The sequence below is a fragment of the Chionomys nivalis genome, chromosome 15 (assembly GCF_950005125.1).
Source record: "Chionomys nivalis chromosome 15, mChiNiv1.1, whole genome shotgun sequence".
NCBI classification, from domain to species: Eukaryota; Metazoa; Chordata; class Mammalia; order Rodentia; family Cricetidae; genus Chionomys; species Chionomys nivalis.
The window spans coordinates 477,305-503,499 of NC_080100.1; the positions used below are offsets into that span (position 1 = coordinate 477,305).

Genomic DNA, 26,195 nt, shown 5'->3' on the forward strand with positions numbered 1-26,195 from the left:
AACTAAGACCCCTTAGGGCAGAGTTGTCAAACCTGATGGATTAGTAGAACTTAAACCTGCCAAAATTTACTAAAAGTTCACACCAGTGTGGAAAAGTCTCTGTGTCTGTAGAGGTAGGGAAACTTGTAGAAACTTTCTGGCTGTTCCTAGTTGTCAAAGCAATTTGATGTTTCCTTGCTTCCTGCAGCTGAACGAATTCCACCAGATGTTTTTTTGCTTGTGTTTTTGTTTTCTTTGAGCTTCTATGAGCTATGTTAACAGCTATCAGCAGGACCCCACTCTCTGTTCCTCAATTTGAATCTACCAGCTGTCAGAAACCTCTGGGGGACAGGTGAGAACAAAGACAACAAGAAAAAAAAACAATTATACGAAGTACAAATAATGCAACTTTGAACACACAACACAGTAAAGAGACGGAGAGGTGTGGAGAGACCGAGGTGGCTAAGGAGAGGAACTGAGCAAGACCTGAATGAATCCTGAGAAAAGGAGTGGGCACAGCAGGTGCTGCATCAGAAGAGAGGGGCGGGAAAACGGCAAAACGCCAGAAGGCTGAGCCAGGCCAGGATCCGCAATCCCTGTTTAATTCTGAGTCTGTGTCACAAGGGGCAGGACAAGCTGCCAAACAAGGAGACTACCGACGAATTACCCATTACCCGCACGGCAGCAGCTTTCAGGACCAGGTAGCCCTACTACCGTCCTTCCGTCCCAACGCCGGAAACGGAAGTGACCACGCTGCACACTTCCGGTCTGGCTCCGGGAAGTGGAAGCAACTTCGCGGACGGTGAGGAGCCTCAGTTCTGACGACTGGGTCGTTGGGTTGTGGGCGGGGCGCTGCGACCTGGCACTGCGTGCCCCTTAGAGGGTTTGTACCTTGGCGAGGGACCACATTGGCCGACGTTTCTAGGGGCCTTTGGTGCGGGCGCCCTGGGCGGGTTGGGGTTTGTCCTTGACAAGCGTTCCCCCTTGGGCGGGGCTGTTTCCACCCTCAGAGTTAGTTCCCTTTTGGGCCTGTGGCCGGCAATCTGACAGTCCTCAGGCTGCCATTGGAACTAGGCTCGGTGGAGATCCGTGTCATTTCTTCCCTTCTGATTCTCTGTGTTCAAGGATCTTTATCTTGCAAAGGTTTTGCCAGCTTTCCTTTAGCATCTGGCTTGTACCACTGCAACTGGGCTGCCTTTCACCTGTCAGCTGGAGTGGGTGATACTGTGCCAGCGGGAGTGGTTGGATGCTGAGTTTAATACCTAACCTTGTAAATAGCATTATGCCGGCTTTAATGTCGTTGGGAATGCTGAGGATAATATGTCAAACCAAAGCAAGAAAACAAAAACTTGCAATTGCAATTATGTGTGCAACGGAATCCCAACTTATAAAGAAATAGAGAAGAAAAAAGTAAAAACAGTGCTGTTAGAAGTGGTTGCCTCTAGAATCCTATTTCTGTTGTCTGATCTGATTTTTTTGTTTGGACATATGTAGTTTTATAATCAGAAGGTGAAGAAAGATAGTATTTGCAATGCTGCTGTTCCACTTGAATGAGAGATGCAAAGAGAGATACACAGTGAGAAGTTACATGACTGAAAATCTACAATGAATTTTGGTGGTTTTCTGAGGCTACATGGGAATGGTGAATGAAAAGCTCCAGGAGGTGGTTTATTTATTATTATTATTATTATTATTATTATTATTATGAAGAATGAAAAGCTCCAGGAGGTGGTTTATTATCATCATCATCATCATCACGTCTGTGAATGTTGAATAGCTGAAGTCAAATGAAAATGTTATTGATATCCCTCATTTGCTAGTTACTCAGCAAATAGCCTGTGGTCCATGACTAGGATAGTGTTGTATCTCAGACTGAAGGCTGATTGACCTAGTATCTGAATATCTGTGCTTAGGGGAACAAACTGCTTGAGAAAGAAGAATGTGTATCTTCTTTCTGTCTTAACTTTATTTTAAAGGTGTCAAATGTAAGAAATGGAATCTTGGGTACACAGAGAGTGCTAAGGGGAAGTCATTGTACTCATGTTTGCCCACTGGGCTGTGAGGTGTATGTAATAGTCATTGTCTCCCAGTGACTACCAGTGGGTGTGGCTAGCAATGGGGTGACAGCTCCAGAAATGAAAAGTTGGACTAATAATGGTGATAGAGATACTTTTGACATAGTAGTCTTAAGTGCCTGTATAAATATCCTCTGTGTGTGCCTCTCTTATGCCTCTGAGATATCCCTGCTTCTCTTTGTTAAGGTAAAACTTGAATTCCAAAGATTTGTGGTTTTGTTAAGGAGTTTATGACCCAAGTTTAGCTTTTATTTTTGGTGTACTGATTTAAATATCATAAAAACTTCCTTTAGTTGCACTGTGATCACATGACCTTTGCATATTAAGTTTGGTGCCATCACTTCATCCTTTTTAACATACCCTCTCCTTTGTGTACATAGTGTACCTGTGGTATGATATGTGCAAAGATTCTACCTGCTTTTTGACCATGAAGGAGACAGACCTGGAGGCTGTTGCAACAGCGGTCCAAAGGGTTGCTGGGATGCTTCAGCGCCCAGACCAGCTGGACAAAGTGGAGCAGTATCGCAGAAGGGAGGCTCGGAAGAAGGCTTCTGTGGAGGCCAGGCTAAAGGTAAGGGACCATAGGAATCATGGGACAGAGATATTTCTCTTGAGAGTTTATCCTCTGCCCTATCCTGCTTGCCTCCAGCACTATTTTATGGAGACATTTTTTTTTTTTTTTTTTTTTTTTGTTTTTCGAGACAGGGTTTCTCTGTGGTTTTGGAGCCTGTCCTGGAACTAGCTCTTGTAGACCAGGCTGGTCTCGAACTCACAGAGATCCACCTGCCTCTGCCTCCCAAGTGCTGGGATTAAAGGCATGCGCCACCACCGCCCGGCGAGACATTTTTCTCAATTGTGATTCCATCCTCTCAGATGACTCAAGTTTTTGACAAAGGAATCAAAATCATAACTGGAAAAGATAGTCTTTTTACAAACAGTATTGGGAAAATACAGTATTCACATATAGAAGAATAAAACTAGATCCCTATTTCTCACCTTGCACAAAAATCAATTCAAAATGGATCAAAGACCTTAACAGAAGACCTAAAACTTTGAAAATGCTAAAGGGAAATAGAGAAACACTGCAAGCTATAACCATAGGCAAACATACCTTGAAAAGAACTCAAATAGGCTCCAGAAATAGTCATTAAAAATTGACTGGGCCTAGAGAAATGGCTCTGTACTTAAGAGCACTGGCTACTCTTCCAGAGAACCCGGGATCAATTCCTGCACCAACATGGCAGCTCACAACTGTCTGTAACTCCAGGATCCAACATCCTCACACAGACATACATACATACATACAGGTAAAATACCAATAGAGCAATTAAAAAAAAAGAATTGACAACTGGGCGGTGGTGGCGCATTGCCTTTAATCCCAGCACTGTATAGCTACTGAAATTAGTATGGAGGTATCATCAAAACATAAAACTACCATACAATCCAGCCATATTACTCCCAGATATATATCCAAAAGAGTCTAAGTCACATACCAGAGATACTGTGAGCACATCAGTGTTTATTGCTGTACTATTCGCAAGAGCCAAGACATGGAACTGGCTTAGATTTACTCGACTGCAAAGAAGGATGAAAAACTATGTCACCTGCAGGGAAATAAATGATAGAAGCTAGAGATCATTTTACATTAAATAACTCAGACTCAGAAAGACAAATATTGTATGTTTTCTTTCAGAAATGAGAAACTTGATTTAAGTATACACACAAAGACAAACACACCATGAAATTTTTTTATTATTTCTTTTTTTATATTACTTAATTAAAAATTTCCACCTCCTCCCATTTCCCTCCCACTCCCCCATCCCTCTTCCCCTCCCTCTCCAGTCCAAAGAGCAGTCAGGGTTCCCTGCCCTGTGGGAAGTCCAGGGTCCTGCCCCCTCCATCCAGGACTAGGAAGGTGAGCATCCAAACAGACTAGGCTCCCACAAAGCAAAGACAGACACTACCTCAGAGTAAAGGGATGGAAAAAGGTTTTCCAATCAAATGGACCAAAGAAACAAGCAGGTGTGGCTATACTAATATCTAACAAGATTGATTTCAAACTAAAATCAATCAGAAGAGATGGAGATGGACACTTTATACTCATAACAGGAACAATTCATCAGGAGGAAGTCTCTATCCTGAATATCTATGCCCCTAATATAAAAGCACCCACATATGTAAAAGAAACGTTACTAGAACTCAAAGCATACATCAAAACCACACCATGAAATTTAAAGGGGTTTATGAGGTATAAAGAAAGAGTCTAAAGCAGTGGTTTTCAACCTTCCTAATGCTTCAACCCTTTAATACAGTTCCTCAGTTGTGGTGACTCCCAACCATAAAATTATGTTTGTTTCTATTTCATTTCTGTAATGTTGCTACTGTTAAGAATCATAATGTAAATATCTGTGTTTTCTGCTGGTCTTAGATGACCCCTGTAAAAGGATCATTCAACCCCCAAAGGGGTTGTGACCCCCAGGTTGAAAACTGTTGGTCTAAATGAGAGAAACTAGAGAAAACAGTAAGAGAGAAGAAAGACAAAATACCATGTTTTCTTTCACATACACAATATAGATTTAAATACCTATAAACATAATATATAATATATTGTGTTGACTAACTTTTATGATCATGGTGGATGATCTTTTATCTTCTGACTAATTTTGCTTCTAAGACTACTTTATCAGATCTCAGAATAGTGGTCTAATTTTTGTTTGAAGTCTACTTTATCCTATTTCAGAAAAACTAGGGCACCTTCCTTTCAGCTTTCATTTGTTTAATAAATCAACTTCTGCCCTTTCACTCTCAGTCTGTGAGTGTCCTTGCAGGTGGGTGTGATTCCTGGAGATAATGGACACTTGGATCCTGTTTGGACTTTCTTTTGTTGCTATTGTTGTTGTTTTTCTTTTTCCAATGCAGTCAACTAGTTTACATCTTTTAATTGGAGGATCAAGGCCATTTTATATTTAGTTATTGACAGCAGTTTGCTGGCTACTATAATTTTGTTGGTGATTTTTTTAGTCAGTCGGACTAATGTTTGGTCTTTGCTTTTTCCCATCCAGATAGGGTTTTACTAAGTTGGATATGATAGAATCTTTGTTCTGTTTTGTTAATCTATTCCTTTTTAAGGTGATTCTTCCCTGAATTCTCCTGAATGAAGCTTCTCCCTGCTTATGATTATTTTAAATATCATTGATGCTTTAAAATATAACATTGTTCTGTTCCCAGGCAGTATCGAAAGAAACAAAAAGTTATTGTGTGAGTCCATCAAATTGTGTTTTGTTTTTTGTTTTTTGTTTTTTTTTTTTTCTGAAATTGGGTGATTTTTGTTCCCTTAAATGATTCTTTCTGTACTTGATTCTCTCTGGAAAGTTTTATTCCTTAGGAAATCATATATGGCTGTCATTGGCTCTTCTTACCTGCATGGTGTCTCCTTTAGGCAGCAATCCAGTCACAGCTAGATGGGGTACGCACAGGCCTAAGCCAGCTCCACAATGCACTGAATGATGTCAAGGATATCCAGCAGTCTCTGGCTGATGTCAGCAAGGACTGGAGACAGAGCATCAACACCATTGAGAGTCTCAAGGACGTAAAAGATGCAGTGGTACAGCACAGCCAGTTGGCTGCTGCTGTGGAAAACCTCAAGAATATATTCTCTGGTGAGTGGGGGGAGGACTTGGGTGGCTGCTAGAACACTCATGATGGTACCTTCCCACGCACATACCTGCTTTTCCGTCACACACCGGGAGCCCTGTGAAACATGGCCAGCATTTCTTTGCAATATGCTTCTTAGGCCTATCCTCGAGTGTGCAGTACCTTCTCTGAACATGAGTGGAAAGGGTCAGTTGTGCAAATGTAAAGACTAGCGAGAGTGTGCTATTCTGTGTCAGGGTAATGCGCAGACATACACTGCAGAGCCAGTGCTTGACTAGGAGTCCACTATACAAGGACAGAGGTAGCAGTGTGTGTTTATAGGGTAACTGACTAGTGAGATGAGAGGCAGGCCCTGAGAGAGAGGATCTCTGAGAACAGCAGTTCTTAAGCTAGGGCAAGTAAGTACACAGGCCAGGGAGCAGGTGGGATGGGAGCAGGTGGGATGGGAGAGAGCGGGGAGGAGTCTCAGTGTAACAGCCACAACTGGGGGACTCCTGGAAAAGAGGCAGAGGACTACCTGGCTGACTGGCCTGGGTTATTCCTTTGCTGTCTGTGTTAGGGAATGCAGAATGCTCCACCGCTCATCCACGTGTATGTCTCTAGTCATAAACTCTTTTCAGTGTCCAGAGAATCTCAAGAAACACTGACCAATTCACTAGTGATATGACTAGGTTAGGGCTTTCCTTTGTAGAGAGATCTGTTCAGATTTTCTACTGTTCTGCTTCTCAGTCTGGTAGGTTTTTATATCCAGGAATTTGTTTGATCTGGATTATCCCGGTTTTTGGTACTCAGTTTTTGATTGTTATCTTACAGTTGTTATAAATTTCTGAAAAATTAGTAAAAATATTCCTACTTTCTTACCTTAATTAGAATCTTTTTTCTTAGACCATTTGAGCTAAGGTTTTGCCAGTTTTCTTAATCTTTTCAAAGGATCAAGTTATTGTTATTGATTTTTATTTTCTGTTTTTGTATTCTCTGTTTTGTTTATATGTTTTGATCTCCATTATTTCCTTCCTTTTAGCTTTGGGTTTAGTTACCCTTTTTTAAGATTTATTTTTTTATGTATGTGAGTGTTTACCTGCATATATATTTGTGTACCACCTGCATGTGTAGGGCCTACAGATGTCAGAAAAGGACATTAGATTCCCTATAACTGGAGCTGTGGGTCATTGTGAGCATCTCTGTAGGTTCTGGGAGCTGAATGGATCTTTCTTCTCTATGGAAGCTGCTCTAGAAAGTGTTTCCCAGTTATTCCTCCTGTACTGCATCCTCCAAATTTTGTTATACTGTATTTTCATTTTCATTCTTTTCTACATATCTTTCACTTTCCGTTAGGGATTCTTCTTTACTGGGTTGATTAATAACATTGTTTAATTCAACAAAATTTGTTGATCTTTAAGTTTTCCTTCTGTCACTGATTTCTAGATTTTTCTGTTTTATTTGAAGAATAAAATATCTTGGAACAGCTATATTTTTAAAAATCTACTGAGACTCAATTTGTTACCTCAATGCAATCTATCTGGAGGCTGTCCCTGTGCAGTTAAGAAGAATATGCTAGTGATATTTTTTAGGAGTCCTTTTATGTGATAAGTTTCTTCTCTTGGGTTCTTTCATTGTTTGGTTAATTGGTTTGCCTTTCTTGCAGGTCATTGAGCTTCTAAGATTTTACATTAGTGTCTTCTATCAAGCTTTGGAAGTGTCTAGCCATTATTTCTCTAAAGGGTCCCTTCTTCTTTTGAGGTTACGACAGTATATATATGATGGTCTGCCTTAAGGGTCTATGAGTTCATCTGGGCTCTGTCTACTTTCTTTAAGCCTTTTTCTTTCTGTTCCTGATAATTACTATTATTCTCTCCTAACATTTTTTTGGTTCCATCTCCTACCTGCTCAAATGGCCTTGCGCCCACTTTGGTTAGACAGTTTTAATTTTTATGTCAGTAGACCTGCCATCAGGTCCTTCCTGAAGCATTATGTGTTAAATTGGCTTTTAGTTGCTGTTGTTTGTTTTTTGCTTTACTTTGTTTTTTAACTTTTTAATGAAGCATGCTGGTAGCATGCTTTGTGTTCTGTTTTGGCACTTGATTCTTACATGAATGTTGGGATCTGCCAGAATTCTGGTTTTAGATTGTTTTATATAGGATTCTTTCATGTCTTATGAGCTTTTTCCTCTGCCTGAGCATCCATAGTGATTTTTCTGACATGTCCTATATGTTTATGCATGTACACACATGAGCATGCACACACATGCTTTTGAATGCCCCTCTGTTAGACTTCCAAAGGGATAGAAAGAAAATTGGAGAAAGGAAGGTAGTCATCCTCTTTATTTCTTGTAATTCACATCAATAATAGTAGCTATAAAATAGTTAGAAGCAACCATCAATAATCAGAACATGGATCACCATACTTGAAGCATGGGATTTTTTCTGAATCCCACCTTAGCTCAAGAAAGATGACATTCACTGGCTTAGAAGAAGCACATGTAGCTGAAGTTGACTGTAATTACTTACTTTCCATCTAGGCCTTCTGGGAGTTGCTAGCCTTTCATAGACCATTAGGGTCTCTCAGGGCAGCTGTCCAATAGAGACACTGATGCCAGGTGCCTCCTTCTTTACCTGCTGTCATCTCTTTGTGTACACACAGCCTTCATGTGTTTTTACTGAGTCAACTTGTACCTTTCTCTAGTGCCTGAGATTGTGAGGGAGACCCAAGATCTCATCGAACAAGGGGCTCTCCTGCAGGCCCACCGGAAGCTAATGGACTTGGAGTGCTCTCGGGACGGGCTAATGTGTGAGCAGTACCGCATGGACAGTGGGAATAAACGGGACATGACCCTCATTCATGGCTACTTTGGTAACACACAGGGGCTCTCTGATGAGCTGGCTAAGCAGCTGTGGATGGTGCTGCAAAGATCACTGGTCACTGTCCGCCGTGATCCCACCTTGCTGGTCTCCGTGGTCAGGATCATTGAAAGGGAAGAAAAAATTGACAGGCGGATACTTGATCGAAAAAAACAAACTGGGTTTGTTCCTCCTGGGAGGCCCAAAAACTGGAAGGAAAAAATGTTTGCCATCTTGGACAGAACTGTGACAACTAGAATTGAAGGCACACAGGCAGACACCAGAGAGTCTGACAAGATGTGGCTTGTGCGCCACCTGGAGATCATCAGGAAGTATGTCCTGGATGATCTCATCATTGCCAAGAACCTGATGGTCCAGTGCTTCCCTCCCCACTATGAGATTTTTAAGAACCTCCTGAGCATGTACCACCAGGCCTTGAGCACTCGGATGCAGGACCTGGCGTCAGAGGACCTTGAGGCCAATGAGATTGTGAGCCTCTTGACATGGGTCCTAAATACCTATACCAGGTAGAGCTGATTTCATGCCTTATGTCTTCTTTACTTAGAAACTTGTAAAAGCACACTGACCAACAGTTTACAAGCTCATGCATTTTAAACCCATGCTTTTTTCTGGTTTATGAAAGTCTTTCTGTTCTGCCTGTTGGAGACTTACCCTTGAGGATGAACCACATCTCATGTGGGTACAATTGTTTCTACATGGTCGCTGCTGTCTACCATGGTATTGTTTTCTATGCTAACTGTGTGTGTTCTTGCTTCTTCACAGTGATTTCCTGAGACAGGTATAGTATTGGAACATTTTATAGGTTGGGATCCTGTGGCTGTAAGAAATTCAGTGACTGTTCAGGGTCACCTGACTGGTGAAGAGATTACCAGGTTTTGTTTTCCTTATCGGTACACTGCAACAGTTAATCATCCAAATATAAACAGTTGTACACTAACTTAGTAGTCCATACCTGCAGTTTCTGAACTCAAGAGAATTTAGTGGAAAGATGGTTTGAGCATATCCTGGACAGAATAGCAAGACGTATCTCAAAAATAAAGAAATAGTAACAAGAATATATAGAAAAAATATGTAGACTATATAGAAAAATCAGTTATTCCTTTTACTTTACAGCTTGAGACTATTACTTTATGCGAAGGAACATGAGCCACTTTATGCATGAAGTAGGTGAAGGGGGACTTTGAAAAACTGTCACTGGGAAGCTATCATGATTACTTTAAGATTAGGTAATTAATGGACTTATGGGTAGAAAATAATATTAAGTACTATACTAAAATTTCTTTGGTTTTGCCCACCTTATTGTGGAGAAAGAAAGCATGCTTTTAACAGTGAGGTTTATTTTGTGTGTGGCTTTAACTATTTATATAGAAAGATATGAACAGAATGAATTTGTCAGGCATGGATGATGATCATTATTTGATACCTTTTTAAAAAGATTTATTTTTATTTCTTTTAATTATATGGAGTTATATATGTGTATGCATATAGTTACATACATGTTAGTGCAGGTGCCTTCAGATGCCGGAGGTGTTGGTTTCAATGGAGCTACATTTAAAGATGCCTGTGAGCTGCCTGACAAGGGCACTGAGAAGTGAACTCAGGTCCTCTGGAAGAACAGCAGGTGCTCTTAACCACTGAGACATCGCTCTGGCCCCATTGTTTTATAGTTTTTACATGTACAGGCCTGAACCTTAGTTTTTAACCACTGTTGGGAGATCCAGATAGTCTCCACTATTCCATTCCATAGTCTTTCACCAAGCCTAGAGTATAGTGTTTCGTGTGTCCTAGACTTTTTTGTACCTAGTTGCATGAACAAATACATTTTCTCTGAAACTTAGCATTTGTTCCCCTGCCTTCTGCACAGTAAAATGAATGTTGTCTTTCTTTCTTTGCAGACATGTTTCCTTCACTAACATTTACTCCTTGCCTCAGTCTCACCCCCTATAGGCATTAATGAGACTTGACTTACAGCAGTGCTTAGTGTTCCAGATAACAGTACTTGTCCATTATCTTCTTCTTGAGTGTGCCAGTTCGGCAATTCCTGTTTGCCTGGTCATGTCTCAGCTCTGGAGACATAGTGAGTTAAAACAGACAAACCTTTGTGGATCTTCCCTGCCTTTGAGTGTGGGCTCCCTCTGCCTCGTCAGGCCATATTGAGGTTATTACGTAAGTGGCTGTATAGCCTGCATGGTAACATCATGGAGGGGCCTCCAAATCATTGGCCTTTCACTCTATGCTGTTCACGAGACCTCTGTTCTTCCTGATTTGTGGAGATCTCTACGTGTCAAGTCAAACACATAGACTTACTTGAGAGTGTTCTGTGTGGTTTGTCATTTACACCTGGTTTTCACTGCAGTACAGAGATGATGGGGAATGTGGAGCTGGCCCCAGAAGTGGAAGTTAGTGCCCTGGAGCCTCTACTCTCTTCAAGTGTGGTCTCTGAGTTGCTTGATACATACATGTCAACACTCACGGTGAGTAGAACTGGCTTGCAGTTCCAGAAAGTACTTGGTGGTTGTTTGTCTGGAATATGGTGAGACATCTGAACTAACCCTCCCTCAACAGACTAGCTGTTTCTCTGCATCTTGTCTTGCCCATTTTCTGTTAAAGAAGGGATACCTGACTCTGGTTTGGAGCTCATTTGAATATATTTCGCAGATATGTGAGTCTCTTCTGCTGGAGGAGCCAGCCTGTGCCACCCATTTGGCTGGCAAGACCTTGTGTCTAAGGTAGCATGAGCCACCTTAGCACTGTGTTCCAATTTGGGGACCCAGGGGCCAGTCTGACATCAGTTTCACAATCAATGAACAGTCTCAGTAAGATGGAACGTGCAACAAGATGATATCGAAGCCACTACTAGGGGTCCCTGGGGTCTGGAGACCTGTGTTTTGCTGTGACCTGAGGTGACTAGGCTGCTAAGTTTGTTCTCTAATGGCCTGGGCCTAACCATCAGATGCTGGACATCTGATTTTATCCTCCAGCATCGTGTTCATCCATAGCCTTCTTGATGCTTTCCCCTCTTTATCTACAGTTAGGGTTTTGGTGGTCCACATATGCAGAGACCAGTATGAGCACTGCACATACTATGAATATGTGAATTGCATGCGAGATGCCTGCTCTAGTAGGTTCTATGCTTAGGAGCACTGATTGCTGTGAAAAGCTGCACCTGGTCTTCACAGCTAAAAGTGCTGCAGGGAAAATATAACTTAGAGCCTGTTCTTTCCTTTTCCATAATACCAAATTCCTAGTCCAACATCATTGCCTGGCTTCGAAAGGCACTGGAAACAGACAAGAAAGACTGGAGCAAAGAGACAGAGCCAGAAGCAGACCAGGATGGCTACTATCAGACTACACTTCCTGCCATTGTGTTCCAGGTACAAGCTCTGGATTCACAGGTCCCATTTTCCATGTGGGTAATAGGGTCTGTTGGTTTTCTAGACAGAATACCTCAGTCCTCACAATTTAGTAAAGTTGTCAAGAACACCCTTTCCCTGATGTCTCCTGTCTCTGCTTTCCTTTTTTTTTTTAATTTTTTTTTTAATTAAAAATTTCCACCTCCTCCCCTCTTTCTGGAGCAAAAAAAAAAAAAAAAAAGTAGAGTCTGAAGATTATTCTCACCAAGTAGTATTTATCACCCAGTGCTGTGGTTTCATTGCTTGTGCTCAGTTATTTCACCCAGGATCACTTGAGATTTTCCAGATCTTTTTGGGTCTGAACTGGAAGCTAATTATATGTTGGTTATGCATGGTGCTCCCATTCTGTGCTTATTTACATTCTGTATTGGTAAATTGTCAAGATTTGTCTTAAAAATGCCATAATTGAGTTTAGTCTGGTGAAATCCAGGGACGTTGTATAGCATTTTAAAGATACTTTCTTATCACTGGACAGTACTGGATATTAGGCCCATGTACACATTGAAGGGACTTGTATTGGCCCAAGACACCCTAAAACCAAGTCATTGGCCCCAAAAGATGTATTTGCCGCAGAGAGGCAAAAGGCAGGAATAAGAAACAAAGACAGGAGATAACCGAGAAGGGAAAGGGGACAGAAACAAGGGAGGGAGGAGGGTGTTTGTCCCGAGGGACAAAGGAGTGCCTCTGCATAGAGAGGAGACAGACATGGCCCGTTTATAAAGTAAAGGGGGGAAGCTCCCGTATTGGGATAAGGTGTTTAATTTTGATTAGACAGGTTAATTTGGGCAGACACTACTGGGTTTTTGATTGTTGGATTTCAATACTTGTAGAGCTGGACCTCAACAGGAAGAAATGGCCATATAAGGGAATAGACCTTGGTAGCTAGCTTTAGGAATATAACCCAACAGTTTTCAGCAAGGCAGAGGGAATGGGGTAGAAGGGCCAGGCCTGCTAGAGCCGTGTTTGGGTCAAGTGACGTTGCTTCAAGAATAACTAGAGTGGCTGGGCGGTGGTGGCGTATGCCTTTAATCCCAGCACTCGGGAGGCAGAGGCAGGCGGATCTCTGTGAGTTCGAGGCCAGCCTGGTCTACAAGAGCTAGTTCCGGGACGGGCACCAAAGCTACAGAGAAACCCTGTCTCGAAAAACAAAAAAAACAAAACAAAACAAAAAGAATAACTAGAGTGATACTGGCTTGATAAAAGGATCTCCCCCCCACCCCACCCCAAACCATTTAAGAATGATTGGCTGTAGAGCTTCATTGAAAGTCTGGTATAATTCTTCTGTGATTCCATCTGGTTCTGTCCCCCCCTTTAAGCTAGAAGACTTTTTATTATTATTCCAATATCCTTACTTGTTATGAGTCTGTTTGGGTTGTTGACTTCTTCTTGGTTTAATTTTGGTGGTTTCCTAAATCTAGAAATTCATCCATTTCTTTTAGGTTTTCCAACTTAATGGAGTATAGATTTTTAAATTATTTCCTTACAATATTCTGAATTTCTTTGGCATCTGTTATAATGTTTCCCTGTTCATTTCTGATTCTGTTCATTTGGAGCTTCTCTTTCTTTCTTTTGTTTTTTTTATTTTTGTTGAAATCTGTTTTTTGAGTCCTGGGTTGTCTTTAGTATTTCTATCAGCCTTATATTTGTATTTTCCCAGGCATTATTCAGTTGTAAATTCTTTTTCCTTAATTTTACTCAGATGCTTCATTGTGTCTTCTTTAAATTCCTTGAATTCTTTGATGAATTTAACTGCTCTTTTGAATTCTTTTTCTTGAGGTTCATCTAGGTAATTCTCATTGGCAGACATTTTTGTAAGGTTTAGTACATTTTGGAGGAGAGATAAAAGCTTGATCATTCATATTGTTTGTATTTTTGTGAGGTATTCTGGGCATATGGACTTCTTTGTTACTTCTGTGTCTGACGTGACAGAGCAGGTTGGGAGGGATAGAAGGGAAGATTGCAGGCAGGTTGGACCTAGAGATTGGAAATCGCTTGGGAGAAATGAAAGCAGGTGGACAGGTGTGCAGGGTGTGTGTCTTGGTCCAAGCCTGGAGTGTGCGAGTAGATCTGACCCGATGGAGAGGTTGGATATGGTACAGTAGGGGCCTATGGGTCAGGAACAGGCAGGGTGGGCCATGGGAGGAGCCACTAGATGAGGGATCCAGGCTAGATCTAGCAGGTTGGGAGGGTGTGTTGAGCAGGAAGAGTCAGGCAGATTAACCAGGGTAGACCTTGGAGAAGGATGTCCCAGGTAGAATTTAAATGGTTGGAATATTTTTCTATACTCTTACAAGACTATTTCAGATTCTTAAGTTTTTCAATTTTTAGATGTTTGAACAGAATCTCCAAGTTGCTGCTCAAATAAGTGAAGATTTGAAAACAAAGGTGCTGGTTTTGTGTCTTCAGCAAATGAATTCTTTCCTAAGCAGGTATGTATTTTTGCCATTGATCTAACTTACAAATTGTGTGTTTTAAGGGCAAAATTTGTTGATTCTAGTATGCTGTTATTAAAAGATTAGCCTCCTTTTGTTGTTCAGAAATGCAAAGATATTATAAAGAAGTAAAAGAATGCGACGACGAAGACTCCTAACTGATGGGACATGTGATACAGTGTGTCCCAGTGGGCCTTTCCCTGTGAGTTGTTCACTTCAGGTGGATAGGCTTTTGTGACAAGTACCTTTACCTATGGAGTCATCCTCTAGTCCTGTTATGTAAATTGTGGAGTGAATTGTTCATGAGATAAAGTGATACTTTCCTGGTTACAGTTACATGTTTCAGAGTATCTTCATGTCAGAATATCAAACTATATTTCAAAGCCTGCTACAAAATTTTTTAAAAAATTAATTTAACATGATTGACTCTCTGTCAATCTAAAAGTATGTTGTTGGTGTTTAAAGACTCCTCTGGTCCAAAAGTGGTATCCCTGGAGGCAGCCTGAGTCCCCTGATGTGATTTCAGATACAAAGATGAAGCCCAGCTTTACAAAGAAGAGCACCTGAGGAACCGGCAGCACCCACACTGTTATGTGCAGTACATGATTGCCATCATCAACAACTGCCAGACCTTCAAGTGAGCAACAGTGATGGGACAGGGTGAGGCAGACAGCATGCAAGCATACAGCTCTTCCCTGAGCCCTTGATGTTTCCTTGCAGAGAATCCATCGTCAGTCTGAAAAGGAAGTACCTGAAAACTGAAGCAGAGGAGGGCCCGTGTCTGAGTCAGCCAAGCATGGATGGGATTCTAGATGCCATTGCTAAGGAAGGCTGCAGTAGTCTGCTAGAGGAAGTCTTCCTGGATCTAGAGGTGCGCTTGGCTCCTCCATCCCTGGGGCTAGAGCATGGAGTGGTCTCATGCTCTACGGGCTACACTGTCACCTGCCTCATGTAGAAGCTGCATGTGAGCTGAGACGTTCCCTTGCGTCTGTGCTAAGCTACAGCCAGAGGGCCACTGGCTGCCTTGTGTGATGTAGGACCCTTCGTAGGCAAATTTGGATAAAGACTCTCAGGATATTTTAGGCATCAAACTGATAGCAAGTTACCTGATAAGTATGTGGAAACCTATAACAAAACCCAGCTGAGTGCATAGGTCACATAAATCAGCTTCAGTTTGGAGTGAAATTTGAAATTCAACACACCCAAAAATCATCAGCAAAACAATTTTTATTTATATCAAAAGCATAATGCACCATAAATAGGGCCACTTTGGAACACAGATAGCAGCGTATTTAAATGCCTTGGCAGGAATCAGCATATATTAAAACATAAAACAATGGCCATTTGTGGGTCTTGCTGCAAAGGAATTTTTTAATCATGCCTCATTGAATTCAGATCCCCAGTACTCATGAGTATGACTATGAATGCCTTTAACCACAAAGCTATGAAGAGCAGAGAAAGGAGGACAACTGGGACTTTCTGGCCAGCCAGTGTTGCCAAAATGGTGAGCTCTAGGTTCAGTGAGACACCATGTCTCAAGGAAATAAAGTGGAGAGTGATAGGACAGGACAGCCAATATTCTCCTCTGACCTCTTTGTAGGGCACGCATACACCAGTTGAGAAAAGAAGAGATGTTTGTCTTTAGGATTATTTTTTAAAAAAAAGGCATAATACAAAAATAGACAAAGGGTACAAATGACCTCTACACAGAAAAAGAATTACCAGCATCTAAACATGAGCCAGACATCTATCTGCTGTTACCAAAGAAACACAGATTGAGACTTAGTGTGAGCTGTTGCTTACCTTAGAGCTGGGGATTGAAACACACACTGCTCAGTAGAGCTGACTCTGCAGTTTTCCAAGGGCAGTTTGGATATACTTATAATATATACTTATATTATAGAGTTTTAATTTGCATACTTTTTGACTCAGAATTCCTAAAGGAATTTCACCTGCAAAATACAAATTCACTACAACATTATTTGCAATCACAAAGTATGAAAAATATATAAATGTATATCAGAGACTTTGGGTAAATTATGACATATCCATATAATATATTGCTATTAAAAGTAAAAACCAATATTTACATATCTAACCTGTTGTTTGTGATGCTTTTTACAAAGCTTGTATATAAATACAAATCTCATAAATTTAAAGTAGAAAATTGCAGATTATGTAAAAGTAGTTTTTTTTTTTTTTTTTTTTTTTTTTTTTTTAACCTGAGTATATCACTGCCACTTCAGAAAATCTCTGTGACACCAGGGAGTGTCCACTCTCAGGTAGGGGTGATCCTGGGCATTGTGCCAGATGAAGATTTACATGATCACTTTGTGCCTTTCAGCAACATCTGAATGAACTGATGACAAAGAAGTGGCTGTTAGGGTCAAACGCTGTGGACATCATCTGTGTCACTGTAGAAGACTATTTCAATGACTTTGCCAAAATTAAAAAGCCATATAAAAAGGTAAACAAATGGGTTGTGGTACACTGGAGCCTACCTCCCGTCTGATTTATAATTAAGTGTTAAAATAGCTGTCTGCTTATAACAATATGCCAACGTTTATGTGATCTAAAGAAGGTGAGGTTTGGGTGAAGACTAGAATTTTTTTTTGAGGGACATAGGAGTGTCTGACAGTGGTCCGAAGTCTTTGGGTGTTGCAGGGAGTGGCCCACTTGTTTTTCCCAGCAGCCCGGCTAGCTTAGTCCCAAAATAACCACACAGAAATAGTATTAATTAAAACACTGCTTGGCCCATTTGCTCTAGCCTCTTATTGGCTAACACTCACATCTTGATTTAACCCATTTCTATTAATCTGTATATGGCCATGTGGCAGTGGCTTACTGGGAGAGATTCTAACCAGCATCCGTCTCAGGCAGAGGACCATGGCATCTCTCTGTGACTCTGCTTTCTTTCTTCCTCCCAGCATTCAGTTCTGTTTTCCCAGACTACCTAAGTTCTGCCCTATCAAAAGGTCAAGGCAGTTTCTGTATTCATTAACCAATGAAAGCAACACAAACAGAAGGACCTCCTACACCATTTGGGTATGTTGGTCTTACCCATGGTAGAGCTTGTTGTATTTGCCTGCTATCTTTACCTCCTGGTATGTTTGTGATCTCTGATTTTTATTTTATGTGTAGATGATGGGTCTTAAGGAAGGAAGCTATTATCTGGGGAAATTATATGTACTTCACAGGCATGCATTTCTTAAGTCCAGTCTCAGCCTCCTTGCAGCTTGATTTAGTTAATGATATATGTTCCTTTGTCTTCTTGGAGACTTGTGGGGCTCTTCCCCAATGTGACAGCAGGCCTGTGGGCCTAATGGTTGTGTGTGACTCTCCATTTTGGATAAGGGACAATAGCCCACCTCACAGGGAGCAGACTCCAGGGCAGAAACCATCATATCCGTGCTTGTACAGTTAGGGAGCTGACTGACTTAAGTATCTCCTTCAGGAAGGCTCCATTACTTCCATGTAGGGAGTCTGAGCTCTTCAACAAGCTTTTTCCCTATACTTCTACCCATGTTGGTTCTAGACTTTTCCTTTGCTTTGCAGTACTCCAGAGGTTTCTTTTCTCATTGAGTCTTTCCTGAAGATTCATAGGATATTTGGTCTATGGTTGTTTTGTTTTAGCAGAGGGTACAGGTCGTTGTTTTGCTTTTCCGCTAATCTTAGGCTGCCTGTGGATGAGGTACTACTGTTTGGGCTCCATCTGAGCTAAACTCCTCCAGCCTGTCAGTCCATGAGGCCAAAGTTTGTTTGACTCAGGCAGTTAGTTCCTCAGTTCCATTGTGTTGAGTTGAGAGCCTCAGGGACAGGCAGAGTTAGAGCATCTAAAGGAGTTAACCCTGAGGCTAGGGCACACATCAGGTAAGTGCTGGCCTGGTGTCTGTTAATGAGGGTCACTGCAGCCCATTTGTACATGATATGGTGCCCCTAGAATAATGATGCTGGAAACAAGTTCTCCCAAGGACTTAAATCTGTTTGATTTTTAGATGGAAAGTAAACATCAAGATTGCACAGGCCATCTATGAGTCCTTTCTTGTTCCTGTGTATCTTTCTCTGTCCCATCAGCCAGCTCCCAAATAATGGCATGGAAACTTCTTATTAATTATGAAAGCTCGGTCTATAGCTTAAGCTTGTTCCTAACTAGCTCTTACAACTTAAGTTAACACATACTTTTATTAATCTATATTCTACCATGTGGCTTTTACCTCTATACCATTCTGTGTGCCTAACTCAGTCTGCATCTGGCTGGCTTCTCTGCCTGCCTTCTTCCCAGAGTCCTCTCTGTCCCCAGAAAGCCTGCCTCGCTATTGGCTGTTGAGCCCTTTGTTAAATCAATCACAGCAATATATCTTCACACAGTGTACAAATACCCCACAACACCTATGCACGTGCTGTTCTGACAGCTGGCCTAACCACCTAACCACTCCTGTCACCATGTGCAGCCAGCAGAGTCCAAAACTTTTTGGTGAAATTCAGGTATGCTTAATTCGCTTAATATACTTACTTTAAAATTCTACCAAATATATGGCAGATGTGGTACTCTGGAGGCTGAGACAGGAGGATTATTGTGAGTTTTGAGGCTAGCCTGGACTGTATAGCTAAATCATGTCTCAACAGGGAAAAAGAAAACAATCCAGCTAAGTTGTTGGGTAGGAAGAATGTGCACCGACCTGTTTGCAGGTCATCTTAGGCTTGGTGAGAAGATCTGTGTGTGTTAGCACTGTGGAATCTGCAACTACATGTTTCTCTACAGAGGATGACAGCTGAGGCACACAGGCGTGTGGTGGTAGAATACCTGCGGGCTGTCATGCAGAAGCGTATCTCCTTTCGAAGTGCTGAAGAACGCAAGGAGGGTGCTGAGAAGATGGTCAGAGAGGCTGAACAGCTCCGCTTCCTGTTCCGGAAGCTGGCATCTGTGAGTAATTGGCACCATGAACTAAGCTCCAGGATGGTGGGTGTCAGGTTTCAGAGTTTTGTTGTCCAGTAGCTTTTGGTTTCTGTGCCTGGACTGTTTATGGGGTCCAGCAACATCAGAAACCAGTGGCCCGTTAGTTGTGTCTGTCAGGAGGAGGGTCTTGTCCACAGCCTGCCCAGTTCACAAATGATAAATTTCCAGAGGAACTGATGCTTTACAGCAGCTCTCAAAACTTCTGGTGGAGCCGGGCGGTGGTGGCGCACGCCTTTAATCCCAGTACTTGGGAGGCAGAGGCAGGCGGATCTCTGTGAGTTCGAGACCAGCCTGGTCTACAAGAGCTAGTTCCAGGACAGGCTCCAAAACCACAGAGAAACCCTGTCTCGAAAAACCAAAAAAAAAAAAAAAAAAAAAAAAAACTTCTGGTGGCAGCCCATGTGTACTTTATAGAGTAATTCATCTCTTCCTGTCCTTCTGCCCTCACCTAAGATTCTGGTTGCCTAACTCCTAACTTAATAACCTCATAACCTAACTCCTTGTCCCAAGTGGCCGTGACTAGATACTACTCCACCAGGCCCTTTTCCCGGCTAGAGACCAAGTAGTGACTAACCAAATCACCTCGTGAGAGTGGCCCCATCCCTGCTTAGAAAGAATCTTGGGTGTTTACATGAAAGAGCAAGGTGCCCAGCCTGAAAGGGAGTTTGGAGATGTCAAGATAAAGTTGAGACTGCTGCAGAAGACTGAGTTTAGGACTGTCCCTCACGCTGCTGCTGTTTTCCAGGGATTTGATGAAGATGCGGATGGACACTGTGATACAATTGTTGCAGTGGCAGAGGTTATTAAGCTCACAGACCCTTCTCTGCTTTACCTAGAAGTCTCAACTCTGGTCAGCAAATATCCAGACATCAGGTAAAGGCTGAGCATCTTCCAGCAGCAAGTAGTACAACAGGCTATGCCTACTACCCTTAGGAAGATGAGCTGTGAGCATCAGGAGTTAGACAGTACATGCATCCCAACTGGGTGTGAAGAGAAAGGTTGTCGGAACTGTGGTGGTGTGGCTGCACCAAGGCGTCATCTGTGCAGCCTTCAACCAGCCCTACCTGATGTTAGCAGAATCTGGCTGGGGTTTGTACACCCACCTTATAGCCAAGCTTTTGTGCCTGAGTGGGTGGTGGTCAGAAGGCAAGCCTAACTGTACAAGATAGGGAAGTGTCACTAAGAAGAGACGCCATGACCACAGCAATTCTTATTAAAAGGAAAACATGTAATTGGGACTAGCTTACAGTTTCAGAGGTTTAGTCCATTATCATGGTAGGGATTGGTGACATGCAGACAGACATGGAGAAGGAGCTGAAGCAACTCTCACTGGACGGTGTAGCTTGAGCATAGGAGACCTCAAAGACCACCCACAAAGTGACACATTTCCTCCAACAAGGCTATACCCCCTAATAGTGCCCTCCCTATGAGGCCATTTTCTCTCCAACCACCACAGGAAGGACTGAGTATTGCATCTTTGATGAGTGGAGTGGGGAAGGTTGTGATCACTGAAGTGGTCTGAAAGGTGATCTAAGGAAGGAAGCTGACATATCGTATATGGCCAGGACTTCCTTGATTATATGTGTACTCAGTATCAGGCTGAGGGAATGGGTATCTGCTCCGTGTCCCTCCATGTGCTGTGTTGGCTTCAGGCCCCAGGCCCTGCCTTTGTGACCTCCATTCCAGGAACCTACCATTTTCTCTAAGGGTGAGCATGGCTAAGTTGTCTCATTGCCACTCTTAGAAGAACTAGAGTCCTAAGGCCTCCAGAGTTGCCCTTCCCAGGTCAGACAGTCTTGACTCCAGTGGTTAGAAGAGCAGAATTTTAAAAAAAGGAAAATTAAGATGACATTTAGGGTATCTCATGCTATAAAAGAAGAGATGCCCTTTGTGACTGTCGGTTCCCTACCCTGTGGGTGTCACCTGTGGGACTGAGGGAACCAAGAGAAGATGGAAGCTCATGCTTATTTCTCCCCACAGAGACGACCACATTGGTGCATTGTTGGCAGTGCGAGGAGATGCCAGCCGGGACATGAAACAGACTATCATGGAAACGCTGGAGCAGGGCCCCATGCAAGCAAACCCCAACTATGTACCCATCTTCAAGGAGATTGTTGTGCCGAGTCTAAATGTGGCAAAACTCCTTAAGTAGCCCTGTCCTCCACTGCCTCATGTGTCTTCACTGTGGGGCTTCATGTTGCCACCCTAAGAAGCAAATTTATTAAAACAAAAGTCCTTCTCTGGGTGCTCCATATAATGTCAGTTTCACGTGCCTATCTTCTGTGTTGTCATACTGTTCTCTACTATAAAACCCTCTTGGTCACTTATGTCATTGTGAAAAGATGTGTCATGAACATCACTTGTCCTTTCCTGCTGAGGTCTTGCCCTGCTTAGGTAACACACTTTGAACATCTGGCACTTGATTAAAGGGCAGGAAAGCAAGAGAGCTTCTCATTCTTAGTTGTTCTGACTGGTTGTGATACTGCCATGTCCAGAAGCTACGGTCATCAGATCTCAGCTGACTGTGGATAGTCCTGAGCGGTCTCTGGGATCAAGGTCTACCTTGGCCTTTCTGCTTTTCTGGCTGTCTCTAGACCAGTTGCTCAGTCCTCTTGGCAGAGGAAAAACAAAACAAAAACCTCACCTGCTGAACCAGTGAGCCCCACCCAGGTGAGCACGACCTCATATGGGCTGAGTGCAATCTGGGTCAGTTATACAAAGAGGATGAGAATTGTCGTAAGTAAAAATTTTGGGTCAAAGTATATATGAAAACGAGTATTTAAAATATGTGTTAGGATAGCTGGGCAGTGGTGGTGCATGCCTTTAATCCCAGCACTTGGGAGGCAGAGGTAGGAGGATCTCTATGAGTTCAAGGCCAGCCTGGTCTACAAGAACTAGTTTTATGTCATGCTCCAAAGCTACAGAGAAACCCTGTCTCGAAAAACAAAAAAATAAACAAACAAACAAAAAAGATCTATATTGCATGCTTATTTGTGATCCAGAGTCCCTGCACTTCTCTCCCTAGTTTAGCCAGCCAGTGTTGGCCCCAGTGGTGGCATTATTTTGCATATTAACTTTAAGCTAATTAATAAGATTATATTCAGAATAAATAATGGACCCCATGTCTTGTGGACATGGTCCACAGAAGGTGATCTGCTTACTTGTTACCTGAGGGAGAGATAGTACCTGGGTTCCCTTGTCCACAGCTCTCCATTTACATAGATGTGGAAAGCCTGGTAGGGCCTGTCTATCTGCTGATAGACAGCCTTATACCACATGGTCACCTAATACTATATTTTCTTTCTACTCTTGATGGTAGTGTTAATATTCTGCTTTTATTTCATTCTTACAAGGTATCAAAAATTCACAAGTAACCTTTTTTCTATGTGGAACTAAGTAAAAATTCCTCTGGATTTCCTAGAGCGTCTGGCTGGTATGTGTTGATACAGGGGCTGCTCAACCATGTGTTCAATGTGAATGAGAACTGGGGAGTGCTCATTAAATGTGCACTGAGAAGTATTGATCAATAGCAGTGACCCTTGTAGTGACAGATTTCTCGCTGCAGGCTGCTGCTGCTGAGTGTCTGGGTAGGCGTTAAGATGACCACGGAATGCCTATGTGGTTAAGCCCATTTGTCTCTCTGGCCCTGGAGGTCAACAGAGAACAGGAAATCCTGTTCTTGAGCAGTGGGTATTAGGATCATGGAGACAGGCTAGGGAGCTAGAAGTCAAGGGGTGATAGCACGCTATGTCCCAGTGGGTAGACAGTGTCTGTCATGATACCAGGGGGAGGTGGGACCTTATTAGAGAACAGCTATGTACAGGATTGGATAGGCTGTTCCAGTGAGTGGATTGTGGCTACGTATACGAATGTTTATAAAGTCTGCTTCCTGAACAAGTTGTAGGGCTGCCATCTGCCAGACAGGGAAGTGTTTTTGAGAGAGAACACTCACCAGGTATTAGTTTCATCCTCAATGAGCTGTTACCCTCTGAAAGGATATCTTCCAAATTAGCAAAGTCCCTTGATTGTTGGCTGTCACACTACGATCAAGGCAACTCTTACAAACCATTTAAATGGGGGCTTGCTTACAGTTTCAGAGGTTTGGCCCATTATGACAGGAAGCGTAGCAGTATGCAGTCAGGTGCTCTCAGTAGCTGAAGCTATATCCTAATCTGTAGTCAGAGAGAGAGACTCTGGGCTTGCCAAAAGTCCACCCCTACCCCATGAGACACTTCCTCCAACAATGCCACACCTCCTAATCCTTTCAAATAGTTGTACTCCCTGATGACTAACAATTCAAATATATGAGCCTATGTAGGCCATTCTTATTCAAACCACCACATTTATTTAATTTTTTTTTTTATTTATCCAGAATGAGTAGATGTCCCAGGTCATGATGGGTCACCAGTGAAATGGAGAAGCAGCTACCAGCTATCCTCCTTCCCTCTTATCTGTTGATACACAGTTCATTTGCTGGGTGAGGGTCCTCTAAAGAAGAAAAGGGTAGGTAGGCGTCCTTGGCACTTGCGTGCAAGCTGCCGGAACCAGGCCCCCTCAGCAGGCCTTTAAACTAGAGTGCAGGAAAAGCTGAACAAGCAGAGCTACCTTGGCTCACTTCCTTTCATACTTCAATGGAATGAATTGTGACCCCTAAAAAGAAATGTTAAGGTCTTAACCTTAGAACCTTGAATCAGACTTGGGTTGAAAGTAGAATCATTGCAAGTGTGGTGTGTATCATCAAGGTTTTAATGACGTCGCATGAGAATAGTGTGAGTTCTTGAGTGGCAATGCCAGCAGCCCTTAAAGCCAAGACTTTCCTGACCCCTGGCCTTCAGATGTCTGCCTCTACAGCATGAAACAGACTTTATGAGTTACCCAATCTGTGCTCTTTGCTAGTTTGCCCAGTATATCATATATTACTTAACAGTTAAGGCTCCTCTGGTATATAGCCAATATCTGGGGATTCTGTATGCAATTTTTTAAAATAATGTTTTTAAATTAAAATAAAGATGTGTTGTAGAACTATAGACTTGATGTTTAACAGACTCCACCACACATCTCTGCCTTGTACTGTCTGGTCTCAACCCACCAGGTTGGTGCGCTTTCTCACCATTCCTTCCTACTCACCCACTTTGGTGTCTCTAGCACCTCAACCAACTTCTTAGCCATGGTGGATGTGTTTCAGTCATCCACTGCCCGTTTGGCCACAGGAAGTCTCTGGTCTATTTTATATCTGAGAGATGCTAAATTGGAGGCTTTCCATAAATGTATCCAACAGCTTCCCACCCCTAATAGGATGACCTCCAAAACACCATCTGTTGATCTGAATTTTAATGCATAACAGACTCTTCCTAAATTATCTTGGATATGATTTTTCATTTATAGACAAAGTTTACACCCAAAATGCCTTGAAATATTTTTAATAGACTTAGATAAGCAGTCACTACAGTTTTGATGTTGTTCCCTGTACAGATGCTGCCCAATGCATCGGAGGGGCATTTTAAGGCACATTATTCTGTGATCAGAATTAAACAAAGTTGGACTATGATTATGTTCACAACATTAATACACAGTTTTATCCTCTCAAAATATATTTCTAGTTTTGATGAAATCTTTAAATTTTCTTTCACAAAGAGATCAGTAATACATAGTATATTGAACACTGTAATAAAATTATTTTAAAGAAAATACACATGTGGACTTTGTAGTACCACAAAGTAGGTCAAAGTTCAGTATTAAATAAATATTCTCTCCTAATAAAAAAAACTTTTACAACAGTTTTCCTAAGGAAATACATTCATAGGATTTTACATTCTATTGTACAACATTGACGGGGGGGGAGGGGGTGTCCTCAACTATGAAACGTAGCTACCGTGTTTCATCTAAGCACAGGAAATGGGTTTTTGCGAATGAGGCTTTCCTGTCAAAATTCTGGTTCCATGTGGCTATGCCCAGGTGTAGTTCACAAACTCAGAGAACGTAGCCTGTCAGCTAAAGCACAGGGACAGAGTGTAAAAAGATTTATCACCTGGTTGCTAGCTTTGGTATCTGGATATCTGTTGCAAGGCGACAGCCCCTGAGGCACTGTCTAGTCAGACTTGGCTTCTAATTCTGCAGTGGGAATTAGACTCCATGTCCAACAAATCAGGTTAAGGCAATGTCCTGGCACAGGCAGTCATGAGAAACTTGTCTGCAAAGCAGGGATCGATAGGTGCCTCTGGGAACACCTCTGGTACAGTAGCCAGGCACAGCCTACCTAGGTGGTACTCCAGTGGTCACTCCAGAGCGTCTGATGGGATTACTGAACACAGCATTCACTTTACAGTGGCTGGACTTCATTTCAGAAGTGGTCAAAATGCTTCAAGGGAGAAGCTGTGAAAACCAGATTGTGAGCATCTAATGACTGAGCCTGAGCTAGCCAGTGAACAGTGTACCGACAGACAGGTTCATATGGGGAATGATACCCTGAAGCAGAATGCAGTACGTTGTGCAAATTTACTGTGTATTCATTGATTTGTGAATAGGAAATTGTCCACTCTTCCTATCCATGATTCAACTGCAGCATTAATACAAACTGACGGACCTTCTTGGGACTCCTGTGAATGTAACTGTCAACCTTGTTCCTGAGACACAGTATTTAGTTTCCTGAGCAGAGAGCTGAGTGGTTTGTTTCAGAAGTCTCCAGGAGGTCCCTAAATCCACCATTAGCCTCATCTCAGCTTCCTTCAAGTGAGATCCTGTGGTGCAGGCCAAATTTCCAATGGGCTGGAAGCAAAACTCAGTCAAGTCCAAGACAAGACTGGACTTCTGAGGAAAGGTGACCATGC

General features: G+C 42.3%; 1 protein-coding gene across 3 annotated transcripts; it reads left to right on the forward strand.

The window, feature by feature from the left end:
• Positions 1–707: 707 nt before the first annotated feature.
• Positions 708–24,390, forward strand: Exoc3 (exocyst complex component 3). 3 transcript variants are annotated; one of them, XM_057789552.1, is made up of 13 exons: positions 708–781; positions 2,435–2,625; positions 5,494–5,713; positions 8,391–9,072; positions 10,923–11,040; positions 11,815–11,940; positions 14,308–14,408; positions 14,938–15,048; positions 15,132–15,282; positions 16,756–16,878; positions 19,174–19,335; positions 20,114–20,241; positions 21,349–24,390. In XM_057789552.1, the coding sequence occupies exons 2-13, from the start codon at positions 2,452–2,454 to the stop codon at positions 21,518–21,520; spliced, it is 2,268 nt and encodes a 755-aa protein (XP_057645535.1). In that variant the 5' UTR covers positions 708–781; positions 2,435–2,451; the 3' UTR covers positions 21,521–24,390. The 3 variants fall into 3 exon arrangements, with proteins under 3 accessions (XP_057645535.1, XP_057645536.1, XP_057645537.1); XM_057789553.1 differs by having other exon boundaries at positions 780–862; XM_057789554.1 differs by lacking the exon at positions 708–781 and adding an exon at positions 1,514–1,642.
• Positions 24,391–26,195: the final 1,805 nt, after the last annotated feature.

What these genes read in the sequence shown, in the direction of transcription:
- Exoc3 (XM_057789552.1), top strand. Translation starts at nt 2,452, where the DNA reads ATGTGCAAAGATTCTACCTGCTTTTTGACCATGAAGGAGACAGACCTG. An exon ending in CATACATGTCAACACTCACG is followed by an intron (nt 11,041 to 11,814) that starts GTGAGTAGAACT and finishes CCAAATTCCTAG; the next exon opens with TCCAACATCATTGCCTGGCT. An exon ending in TTAAAAAGCCATATAAAAAG is followed by an intron (nt 16,879 to 19,173) that starts GTAAACAAATGG and finishes GTTTCTCTACAG; the next exon opens with AGGATGACAGCTGAGGCACA.